The 12,536-nt window shown below is 49.4% G+C and overlaps 1 protein-coding gene across 1 annotated transcript; it reads right to left on the reverse strand.

The window, feature by feature from the left end:
• Positions 1 to 8,250: 8,250 nt before the first annotated feature.
• Positions 8,251 to 9,766, reverse strand: LOC141737353 (olfactory receptor 14J1-like). Its single transcript, XM_074572038.1, has one exon. The coding sequence runs from the start codon at positions 9,746 to 9,748 to the stop codon at positions 8,738 to 8,740; it is 1,011 nt and encodes a 336-aa protein (XP_074428139.1). The 5' UTR covers positions 9,749 to 9,766; the 3' UTR covers positions 8,251 to 8,737.
• Between the last annotated feature and the right edge of the window lie 2,770 nt (positions 9,767 to 12,536).

The raw sequence follows: 12,536 nt of genomic DNA on the forward strand, positions 1-12,536 counted from the left end.
TAAAAGAGCTTTAGTGCATCATCATGAAGAATAAGAGTTGCCTTGCAGCAACGTCCTCTCTGTTGTTAGTGATAGTACCACGAATTCCAAAACATGCTTGAGAGTTTCTCTATTTTCCCTTGTCTCTGAAACTCAGCCTCTCAGACCTGGACAGGACTACTTCAAATCTCTGCAACCCAAATCTCTCCCGTTGTTTCTCACGCTTTTACCCCAAGACCTTTCTTCCCATCACTTCCGCACACTGTGGAGTCTCTTGTTTATCTGGTCCTCTCTCACACAGCCTTGCTGAAAAATTTTCTCTAAGTCGTGATCCCACTTGTATCACCTCATGTTATGTACAGCTCCAGCCCCCTTCTGCAGAGCTCTATGGACTGGGCAGGTTTCCTTTTTTTCCTGCTCATTCACCTTCACTCTCTGTTTTTGCTGTATTCATACCAGTTGTTGTCTGAAGCAACACATTTATCTCCTCACAACTTCACCTATTTCCAGTTGCAGGCTGAGACATTTCCCTCATCCATCATGAGATGTCAGGCATGACTCATCTATGTCTTTAAAAAGTGGAGAAACTCAAAAATGAGATTTAGCTGCTCAAAGGGAAACTGCTAAACTCATGGAAGGGGAATAAAAAACAAACCCCAGAAAACCCAGGGAAGCAGAAAAGAAGCCAATTCTGTAGGAATGTGTCTGAGAGAAAATGGTCACGTGAGCCAGCCTCCCTCCTATGAGAGATTAGATTAAGGGCAAAACAGGTGGTAGAAGATGGAATTAGTACATGGTAAAAACAGGAACTGAGAAGGTAGAAAACATGTTGTGCTAATGACTAAGTAATTTACTATGTGAATTCTTGTAACCAATCTGGTCTGTGAATGAACTGCATGGACAGTGCGTGAACAGAGACTGTAAGCCAATCCTATAGCTGCCGCTAGCGCGTGCTCTTATTGCCTGTCTATATATACTCTGTGAAAACTTGAATAAAGGGAGAACGATCATACTCATATTGAGATTCCATCGTTACTCCGGGTCCGTCTCCCACTCCGACATCCTCCGACATCTGGTAGCAGAGGATGGTTCAGCGCGACTGAGTTCTCCGAGACTGCGGTAAGCAGCTAGAGGAGGGGAGTGGGAAACTTCGGCTGGGAGACGTGCTGCTTGGGCGCATCAGCGGGAGCAGACAACGGCGTGAGGTCGTTCTTCACCTCCCAGGCACAGCTATGGAAACAGAAGCTGCGGCCACGCTACTCGCTGGGATCCTCTCCAAGAGAGGGATTGAAACACCAGCGAAACTGTTGCTTAAACTGATTAAGCCGGGGCAGGAGATGGGACAACAAGTAACAAAAGAAGAAGGGGCTATATTAAGACTTCTCCTGCATATCCTCTCTAAGAGAGGGGTGAAATACGATGAGCGTATGCTCCGAAGGTTGTTAACCTGGTGCAGAGAGAACGGATTTGCACCAGAGCCCCAGACAGCTGTTAAACCAGAAATATGGGAGGCTGTTGGGAAAAATCTGTGGGAAGTGATAAGTAAAGGAGACAAAGAGGCATCACCGTTAGCGACGACATGGTGGTTGGTGTTATCGACCTTACAAGATATGAAGGCGGAGCGAGCCACGGCAGCCGGGGCTTTTGCAGCATTACAACCCACGGGAGGGGGATCGAACAGGCCAGGTCCGAAGGTCTGGGACAATCCCCTGCTGATCCCCTCTGCTCCACCTGAGGCCGATGGAGGAGGCAGAATGTCAGCAGAGAAGGACAGAGCTGGAGCTGTTTGCTCCTGACATTGCCCGCCTCACCCCCTCCCCTCCCCAGTCGTCTCCCTGAGATAAAAGTGCTGTTTTTGTATGTCTGCTGTGTAAGTGTGTGTGGGCGCCAGCTTATACCTGCTGATCAGCATCTGTGCTACTGTTTGCTTTTTGTTGTGTGCAGTGTCGTTAGGTGACTCCACTGGAGCAGGCGTTCTGCCCGGTGTGGTACTGTTCTCGTATGCATCTAGGGCTGACACTCCGTCAAGTGAAGAAGTTTGTATATACACAATGTTTAGACGTAAGGCGAGCGCGTCCCAAGTAGATACACCAGGATGGGCTGTAGAACCGATGGAAGTCCTGAAATATTGGGGGAGTTTTCACGAGCCGACACGTTTACGGTCTCGGGAACGGCTCGCCCATGCAGGGTGTATCGCTGGTTGTTTGTTGTTTGTCTATAAGGTCATGGTTGATTGGGAAAAGGAGTTGAGACAAAGTCTATAGGATGCTCTGTAGGAAAATGAGAAACTTAAGGAAAAATGAGAAACTGAGCTCTTGTTGCAAAGGCAGACTTTTATGTCAGTCGTAAGTGATCGGGAAAAAAAAAAAAAAGAAGAAAAAAAAAAGAAAAAGAAAAAAGAAAAAAAAAGAAAAAAAAAGAAAAAAAAAGAAAAAAAAAGAAGAAAAAGAAAAAAAGAAAAAAAAAAGAAAAAAAAAAAAAAAAAAGAAACCAAACAGGAACAATTAGATGGGAAATGTGCCACGTTAGCACAAAAGTATGCCATAAGCATTACGAGAAAGCATCAGAAAAAGAGAAATAGGACACCTGATTCAAAGCAGTACCATAGAGATATGTTTTTTGGTTTTTTTCCTATATGTGTATATGTTATTGCATGCCTTAGTAGATTGCTCTGTGTTATACCCTGCGAAATTAAAATGAACCCAGCAGAAGCGGTCTCCTGAGCAAGGGGGTGGAATATGGGAAAGCAACAGAAGATCGGCGAGGAGGACTGTAAATACACTCAAGGGACTCGCACCTGGGTGCTGGAAAACACAGATATCACACCAATTGTTATTCAGTCTCGGGTGCTTGCAAGAAAAACATTTGGATGACATAAGCCTGTAATGGACTCACAGACACCTTATCCAGCTGCTTGAGAACCTTGGCCTGTTGTGGAAGAAGATCAAAGCACAGTACCAGCAAGAACAGGGAGTCCGCATGCGCTCTAGCAAACAAGGACTCTTTTGCTGCCAAGGATTTGTGATAACAAGGACTCTCTTGCTGCCAAGGATAAGTTTAACGATGCTACTAGTACCGCTATTTCTGAGTTATTGCTAGATGTAGATAGTATTCGATATGCGATGTTGCAAAACAGAACTGCTACTGATTTTTTGCTTTCAGCTCACAGACATGGTTGTCAAGATTTTAAAGGACTGTATTGTATGAATCTAAGTGACCACTCCAAATCCATCCATGCCCAGCTGCAGGAACTGCACCGACCGAACCAGCAACTTGTGGAGACCACGGGGTGAAATCTCTTTGCTGGATGGACTTGGGGGTGGGGTTGGTTGAAGCAAATTATACTCATCGCCTGTGTGGAAGGAATTTGTCTGTTATGTTTAGTATGCTGTTTGCTGTGTTTAATAAGCATTATACGATCAGCTGTAAATGCCGCTTTGCATCGTACCCTTGAACAAGTTGTAGAATATGTTGCTCTAAAAACTATGTGTGTATCCATGAGAACCTGACCTTCACAGAAGAAGATAACAAGAAGGGATTACAACAATGTAGTCACGTATCAGACAGCTGCTGTTAGCGAAGCTGGATCATGAGTTTGGTGAGACTCGCTGCATACGCTGGCCACGTGTGCAGTGACTCTGGCCTGTACTTTTCTACTCGATCCAGCGCAGGAGAGTCTGGTGGGACTGGCTGCATACGCTGGCCACGCGTGCAGCGACTCTAGCCTGTACTTTTCTACTCGATCCAGCGCAGGAGAGTCTGGTGGGACTCGCTGCGTGCACTGGCCATGCATGCAGTGACTCTAGCCTGTACTTCTCCAGTCAATCCAGTGCAGGATATAAGGAGGCTGTCTCGGGTCAGAGAGGGGGAGAGAGACATGAGCACACTTTGAAGGTACAGGGGATGCCCTGAAGCACTGTGTCTGCCCCCCCCCCCCCCCCCCCCGTAAGTTTTATGTTCATTAACCCCAACAGCTCTGAAGGCATCACAGCATGTTGCAAGATAAGATATAGTCTACTACTGCTGCAAGACGCACTGAACACCTTCCTACAAGAATTTCAACTTTATGCCCTGATAGGACAGTGGGATGATGCACTCGCAAAGAGCCTGACTGCGTTAGAGTGGGTATTTTTGCCACATACCTTTTCAAAACCAGTAACTATGATGATCGAAATGTTACCACGATTGTTTTTCCAGGGTCGCTCGTGCTGTCAGCAACCGCAATGTATTTGAAATATTACAAAAGGATTTCTCGTGGGTAAATCCAAAGAAATTTGCTTTCTGGGCTAAATTTAGGAATCTGGGTATTTATTGCCTTAGCAGGGTTCTTTTTGATTCTGTTTTTAACTGTGTTTAGTATATAACCTGCTAAGAGCGTCACAACAAGGATAACATGTTCAAATTAAAAGCGGTCAAAAATGGTTTCGATTGGTCAAACTCATGGGGTATAACGGGATGGTTATCAGACTTACTAAAGCAAGGCCTCATGCTACTGTTGGTTATATTATTATTGATTATGGTAGCCTCGTGTGTTCTCCGCAAAGTGACTGACATGATAGAAAATGCCATGCATAAGGTCTGGCTGGCTCAAGAAGAAAAAGGGGGGATTGTAGGAATGTGTCTGAGAGAAAATGGTCACGTGAGCCAGCCTCCCTACTATGAGAGATTAGATTAAGAGCAAAACAGGTGGTAGAAGATGGAATTAGTACATGGTAAAAACAGGAACTGAGAAGGTAGAAAACATGTTGTGCTAATGACTAAGTAATTTACTATGTGAATTCTTGTAACCAATCTGGTCTGTGAATGAACTGCATGGACAGTGCGTGAACAGAGACTGTAAGCCAATCATATAGCTGCCGCTAGCGCGTGCTCTTATTGCCTGTCTATATATACTCTGTGAAAACTTGAATAAAGGGAGAACGATCATACTCATATTGAGATTCCATCGTTACTCCGGGTCCGTCTCCCACTCCGACATCCTCCGACACAATTCAATCTGGGTTTACCTCAACGGCGCAGCAACAGAAAAGGCTTCTCCGCACCTCCACCTCTCCGCGTTCAAACCTGGGCCTGTGCCCCACGTTATCCCCATGTTAGACAAAGTTTGCCCCGAGAGGCTGAACTCACACTGTTTCTGTTGTCTGCATGATGGTTCACATCCAGAAGGGGCCTGGAGACAAAGCTTGTATTTGAGCTGCGTGCATGAGAAGGAAAAAAGGACGGGGTCACGTCACTACACTGCAAATCTCTGTATTTGTGCAGATTCATTTCACCCCAATGCCTAAAACCTGGTTGAGTGATTCTTACCCCAGCTGCCTTGGGTGGCTGTGTGGCCAATAGCACAAATAACCCCTTCCAGCGAAGTATCTCCTGCCCTTGTGTGAGGTTAATGCACTCCCTGATTTCTCTGAAGCCCTACATGTAACCCAACAGCCGCCAGTCCGTCCTTTTGGGTTACCCAACAAATTCAGGATTAAGACAATAATGTCATCTCCCACCAGGACCGAAAGACCAAAGTCAGAAAGGCTGTGAGGAATCAGTGCTATGGCTTGGAGTAGCCATGGCCAGGGCCAGGCGCTGCAGGGTGATTTCCTCCTCTCAAAGCTGTAGAATGGCAAATATGGAGAGAGGTCAGTAGAGCTACTCCAAGCGGTCACTGCACGAGAAATATGCCGTCCACAGCCCGGATATCTGGGTAACTCGGCTCTTGTCAGAGTCGATGGAGAAATAATGAGTATAGTCTATCAGAACTGAAAAATGGTTCATGTGACCCAAGGGTCTGACTTGGGTGACACACAGTAGTGCCTCCAGATGATGAGGAAGCAGACGGCAGCTGCTCAGTCCCTGAGGGTGATATCAGTGTGCTAGTCTGTCCATCCCAGTTGTGCTCCCACGATGTTCAAATTTGTGTTGGGTTTTTTTTCCTGTTTTGTTTTGTTTGGATTTTTTTTTTCTGATGCTGTTACCATGAGATCCATTTTTAAAAAGGGTAGAAAGGAGGACCCTGCGAACTACGGCCCTGTCAGCCTCACCTCTGTGCCTGGCAAGATCATGGAACAGATCCTCCTAGAGGCTATGCTAAGGCACATGGAGGACAGCAAGGTGATTCGAGACAGCCAGCATGGCGTCACCAAGGGCAAGTCCTGCCTGACCAATCTAGTGGCCTTCTACAATGGAGTGACCACATCAGTCGACAGCGGAAGAGCTACAGATGTTGTATATCGGGGCTTCGTAGGGCCTTTGAAACGGTCCCCCACAACATCCTTCTCTCTAAATTGGGGAGATATGGATTGAATGGATGGACTGTTCAGTGGATGTGGAATTGGTTGGATGATGGCAGAGGGTAGTGGTCAATGGCTCGACATTTGCAAGGGTATGTAGCAATAGGAAGAGGGGCAATGGTTTTAAACTAGAGCAGGGCAGGTTTAGATTAGACATTAGGAAGAAGTTCTTTCCACTGAGGGTGGTGAGACAGTGGCCCAGGTTGCCCAGAGAGAGGGTGGAGGCCCTATCCCTGGAGACATTCAAGGCCAGGCTGGATGAGGCTCTAAGGAACCTGATCTAGTTGAAGATGTCCCTGCTCACTGCAGGGGGCTTGGACTAGATAACCTTTCAAGGTCCCTTCCAACCCAATACATTCTATCATTCTATGAGTCTGTGATTCTATGAGTCCATACCCACCCATCACCCTCCTTGTGGCCCAGTCCCTGAGCAGAAAAAAGGGTGCTTCTTTCATCAAATTTCTCTCACAGATTTCCTACCAATATTTTGAGGGGAGAAATGTTCCTCAGAGGAACTTCTATATTTAGAATGGTGCATTTGGTATCTCTACTTCTGCCGCTCTCTTTCTTCTTCTTCCTCTGTCTATTCTGTCTTCAAAGAGCTCTCCAAGGAAAAGATCCATTGAACCCTAGAATGGTTCAGGTTGGAAGAGACCCCTGAACACCCTTGTACCGGGTCTGGCTGGGATGGAGTTAACTTTCCCCATAGCAGCCATACCCTGCTGTGCTTCCTACTCGTGCCTAGAATGGTGCTGATCCCGCACCAGTGTTTTGGCTATCGCTGAGCAGCGCTCGCACTGCATGAAGGCTGTCCCTCCAACCTCCTCTAAAGGTAGAACACTTGGGGTGGGCAAGTGGTTGGGATGGGCCATAGATGGGACAGCTTTACTGAATTGACCAAAGGGATATTCCATGCAATGTGGCAACATTCTCAGCCATAAAAGCTGAGAGAAAGGAATTGGGAGGACATTCGCTATTAACACATTTGTCTTCCATAAAAACCACTACATGTACTGAATCCTTGCCTCCCAGGAGGTGACTTGACATTGTCTGATGATGGGAAATAGAGAAAAAAATCTTCCTCGGTTTCCCTTTTCTTCTGCATGTGGCCTTTCCTTTTAGGCTTTTTCCTTTTTTTTTTTAATATTTTTTATTAGATGATTTTTCCTTCCTTCTACTTGGTTTTATTTTGACCCATTATTTTTTTCAACTTATTTCGTCCTCGTCTCTTGCTGAGAAGCACACAGGCTGTTCCTGGCATCACACCCAGCACTGTCAGGGCGCTGGCAGGGCTGTTCAGAGACACGAGTCCTTCCCTGGCACGGGCAGAGGCCCTGCAGCAGACTCCATGGCCTCCTGTTGCCACTCCCAGACGCCGGCAGCACCTCAGCCCCGCGCTGTGTCTCCCTGCTCGGCACCTCTCTGAGATGCCCCACGGCGTGAGGAATGGACACAGGGACCTGGGCTCAAGGAAGCCCATCCCAGTGCTGCATTCAGGGGGTTTCCCAGGGGACGTTACTCTCCAATGAAGGGACACTGCCTGTCCCACAGCACTTTCGGGCATTTCTAAGAACAGCTGCTGGTGTTTGTGCTCTCTCGGGTTCATGTCCCCACATGCACACGGTGTGCATGCCGAAATCTCCTCTGAACCATGCAAACAGGGACTTCTGACCTCGTTATTCAGTGTCTCTCCACAGGCAGACAAACATCCTCTCTGGGCTTGCGTAGGCGTCCAGTTCTGCAAATGGTGGTTTCAGGTGTCTGTTCTGTGACGATTGCCCTGGGACAGCTTCCCCGGGGTGTCCAGCAAACAAAGGCACAGACCAGACCCCGCTCTGCTGGTCCTTCAGTTCTGTCCCTGGAGGTGTGGCTGTGCAAGGACACTGTTGTGTGTGCCCTCACCCTGCACACGCACACTCTTTACCTCTTTACTGGGCATCCCTCACCAGGGCACGTTTGAAGGAACGCTCCTGACAGCAACTGTGGAAGAAGACCTGATCCTTCCTGCGCTGCCCTGAGCAGATCCCCTTTCATGGTGGAAACTCTGTTATGCAGACGAGCTTTTTCTCAGAGGTGCCCATTGCTTCTCCTTGCCTGTGATCACAGAGCTGCTACACAGCAGCACCATGACCAAGCTGCCAGAGCACTCAGGCCTTAGATCAACACAGGGGCTCAGAAGGCGAGTGTGGAAGTGAAAATAGAGCAGCCCCGGAAAGAACAAGTGCTGGTGCTCTGCAAGTACTGGGATTCTTTCCCCTCCTCCTCGGCGCTCAGGCTCTACCCCTGCAGCTCCAGAAAAGGCCTGAGAAGAAGGATTTTGGGCGTGACTCTGTGAGTCTCAGAAATTTGGATAGATAGGTAGTAAAAAAAAAAATCTCAAATAATGATATTTATTTGAGGACAAAAGTATATAATTTAAAAAAAAAAAAAAAGTAAGAAAAAGCCAAAACCCTCAACCAAACCTAACACACAGTTACCTAACCCCTAACCAAACCTACAGAAGACGGGCTTGGCGTATAATGAATTACATTATGAGTGATTTGCAGGAGACAGTTTATTGCTGCAGAAAATAACCTGGTCATTAATTTCCAGAGGGCATCCTTGAGCTCCTGGTTCCTCATGCTGTAGATGAGGGGGTTCACGGCTGGAGGCACCACGGAGTACAGCACAGCCACCACCACATCCAGGGATGGTGAGGAGATGGAGGGGGGCTTCAGGTAGGCAAACATGGCAGTGCTGACAAACAGGGAGACCACGGCCAGGTGAGGGAGGCACGTGGAAAAGGCTTTGTGCCGTCCCTGCTCAGAGGGGATCCTCAGCACGGCCCTGAAGATCTGCACATAGGACAGCACGATGAAAACAAAGCAAACAAAGCCTAAAGAGACACTAACCACAAGAAGCCCAACTTCCCTGAGGTAGGAGTGTGAGCAGGAGAGCTTGAGGATCTGGGGGATTTCACAGAAGAACTGGTCCAGGGCATTGCCCTGGCAGAGGGGCAGGGAAAATGTATTGGCCGTGTGCAGGAGAGCATAGAGAAACCCACTGCCCCAGGCAGCTGCTGCCATGTGGACACAAGCTCTGCTGCCCAGGAGGGTCCCGTAGTGCAGGGGTTTGCAGATGGCAACGTAGCGGTCATAGGCCATAATGGTGAGAAGATAAAACTCTGCTGCAGCACAGAAAAAGAAAAAAAAGACTTGTGCAACACATCCTTTGTAGGAAATGGCCCTGGTACCCAAGAGGGAATTATCCATGGATTTGGGAAGAGTAGTAGAGATTGAGCCCAGGTCCAGAACAGAGAGGTTGAGGAGGAAGAAGTACATGGGGGTGTGGAGGCGGTGGTCACAGGCGATGGTGGTGATGATGAGGCCGTTGCCCAGGAGGGCAGCCAGGTAGATGCCCAGGAAGAGCCCGAAGTGCAAGAGCTGCAGCTCCCGTGTGTCTGCGAATGCCAGGAGGAGGAACTGGGTGATGGAGCTGCTGTTGGACATTTGCTCTTTCTTAGCATGGGGGCCTTGTCCAAAGGAGGAAAAAAACAGAAAAAAAATTAGGACAGACGCCTTATAGCAAAGACAGTCTCCTTTTCTGTGTGTTTTTGATTTTCTACCATCACGTCTGGTAACTGTTCTTTTTAGGGGAAGAAACCCTCATTTTTATGACTGAAAATGTGGAAAATGTGGAGTCTTAAGACAGGACAGGACACAGGGCTCTAATCTCTGTGGTTTAGTGCAAAGCCAGGAGACCTGCAGTGTCCATCAGTCTTTTTTCCGTCTGCCCTGCGCTTCTGCTTGTGCTGCCTTGAAGATGACTTCACACACAAATTCCTCTTAAAAAACAAACCCAAACAAATAACTGAACTCATATGGGAACAGCGGAGCACTGTTTGAACGGACAAATATACAAATTCTTCTCTTTCCCAAACCAGAGTTAGAGCTGTGATGGAGAGAGCAGGACACAACCCCTCACAGAGACAATCAAAGGACTCTGCGAGGACAGTGCCCGACCCCCAGGGAAAGGCTCAGCCCTCCCTAGGATCCCACAGGAGAGCTCTGCCTTTCTGGGGGCAGCTGGCAAGCCCAGCAGGACAGGCAAAGCAGAGAGTCTGGGGTCCCGGAGACGAGGTGTTCTGAGGGGAGAGTCAGCTCATTGCCCACCAAAGAACACCCAGAAGACGTCTCCAGTGAAGGACCAACAGAGAGATGCCTGAACGCCCCCTCCCCAGTGCGTGTTGGCAGTTTCCCCCAGCCCTTGCCCATGTCTCTGCTGCCTGGAGCTGCCCCTGCCAGGAGCTGCTGCTCTGTGCCCACGTCTCCTCCCTGTCCCTGCTCCCACAGCCCATCCCACCCGCTGGGGGCTCAGCTCTGCCCTGCAGACCCCTCCTGGCAGCAGGGCACTGCCCAGGGCCATCTCCCTCTTTGTGGCTCCTCAGGAGGAGAGGAGAGAAAGCCTGATGCTGGAAGCAAAGGTGCTGCTGGTGCTGTGTGTAGGGAGAGGAGGGGCTGAAGGCACTTTGTGAGCTTTCTGGCAGATCTGCTGATCCCTCAGTGGAACAGTGACAGCTCCTTTCCCTCAGGAGACAGCTGAGAGCACAGACCCTGCAATGTCTTCATCTTCCAGGCAGCCCCTGCCTTGTCTTTCCTCTGTAAATGCTGCCTCTGCCAGTGCTCTGGGGGAGATCTGCAGCTGTGGGCAGCCCTGACCCACACAGCACACACTCGAAAAAGAGCCAAAGGACCCTGCCCTGAGGGGAGTCTCTCCTTTTCCCCACAGCTTCTCCCCACAGACGCTCGGGGGGGAACTCCTTGGGCAGGCTGAGAGCTGACCCTGGCAAGCAGCAGAGTCCCTGCCCCGGCACACAGAGCCCTGGGCTGCAGGGACCCTGCTCTCAAGGACAGCCCTGGGCACCCCTGCCTGCACACCCACCTGTCTTCAAAACCCTGCCACAGTCCCTCGCAGAAGGCAGCCCTCCTTCCTTGTCGCTGCGATGGTGCAGCAGGGCATCCCTGCTCGGAAGCACGGCCTCCTTCTCCACACCAGAGAAGCCAGGAGAGAACGAGCTCAGAACTCTCCTCCCACTCCCAGCTGCCTTTATCCTCTCTGTGCCTGGCTCCTCTCGGGTGCCTGCAGGCAGTGCCCTCAGCCCTGCTGCGCTTGGCAGAGGAGCTGCTCCTGGGCAGAGCTGTCTCTCTGCAGCGCTGCCCGCTTGCCATCAGCTCCCTCCATGCCAGGAGCCCAGCCCAGCTCAGCAGCAGAGGACCAGCCCAAGGCAGCCCTTTCTCTGCCCCCTCGGGGCTCCCTCCAGGTGTCCCTGGGGCTCCAGGGGAACCTGCTGGGAAACAGGATGAAGTCACCACTGATGTTCCCTCCCTCAGCTGGGCAGAGACACTTCTTTCCAGAACTTTTACTTCTCCTCTCAAAGTTACATCAAAATATCACCTTTTTTGCTCTTATTATTAGAAAGTGTTCCCAGACAGTGACAGGCAGTCATCTCCCTTACCCCTGCTGAGGGAAGGGATTCAGCTGAATCTGTGCTTCATCTCATCCTGCGTTTCAATTCCTGGCATTTGAAGGAGACACAACTGCCTTCCATGCCTGCCACAACCCACAGGAGGTGGGATTCCTCTTGCCGTAGGTGTTCAGGTGTGCATAAAATACGCACATGCACGTGAACTCCTTGTCTCAGCTCCTGTGCTCATCAAAGGAGATGGAGAGCAGGACACAATGCCTGGTGACATTGAAGGTGTCAGGGGTGGTCAAAGGTGTGTGCTGATAACTGCAAGCTCTACTGGAGCTGTTCATAGAGACAGGGCAATGTCTCAGGGACCCCGAATGAGCCTTGTGGGAAATTCCTTTGGCCAAGTGAAATGACAGCTGAGGCCCAAATAAAGGCCAAAAGAATCTTCTCCTACTTGTATGTTCATGGCAGTCTTTAGGGGTATTCATATGAACGACCGCAGTCCTGGGACACAGGGAGAGCTTGGTCTCTCTCTGCTCCATCAGCTCAATTTTCCAGATCTCCAGTGACTCTAATGGCATTTGTGCCATGTTCAGCCCCACTTTGCCTAACAGAATTCAGGGCAGCAACTCAATATAATGTTCAAATCCAGGCCCACAGAGCTACATGAGGTGCCAGGGCTGGCATGGACCACACAGGACCTACAGGAAACCAATTCCCTTTCAGTGCGGATGCATCACAGATGCCCCACATGGCATGCTAGAGCGTTCTATTTGGTGCTTTTGTGCCGTTGACTGATGCATTCAGTCATCAGTCATCAGAGA

Source organism: Larus michahellis, unplaced genomic scaffold, assembly GCF_964199755.1.
Source record: "Larus michahellis unplaced genomic scaffold, bLarMic1.1 SCAFFOLD_34, whole genome shotgun sequence".
In the NCBI taxonomy this organism is placed as follows: Eukaryota; Metazoa; Chordata; class Aves; order Charadriiformes; family Laridae; genus Larus; species Larus michahellis.

Coding starts and splice junctions, on each gene's coding strand:
- LOC141737353 (XM_074572038.1), bottom strand. CDS start 9,748: ATGTCCAACAGCAGCTCCATCACCCAGTTCCTCCTCCTGGCATTCGCA.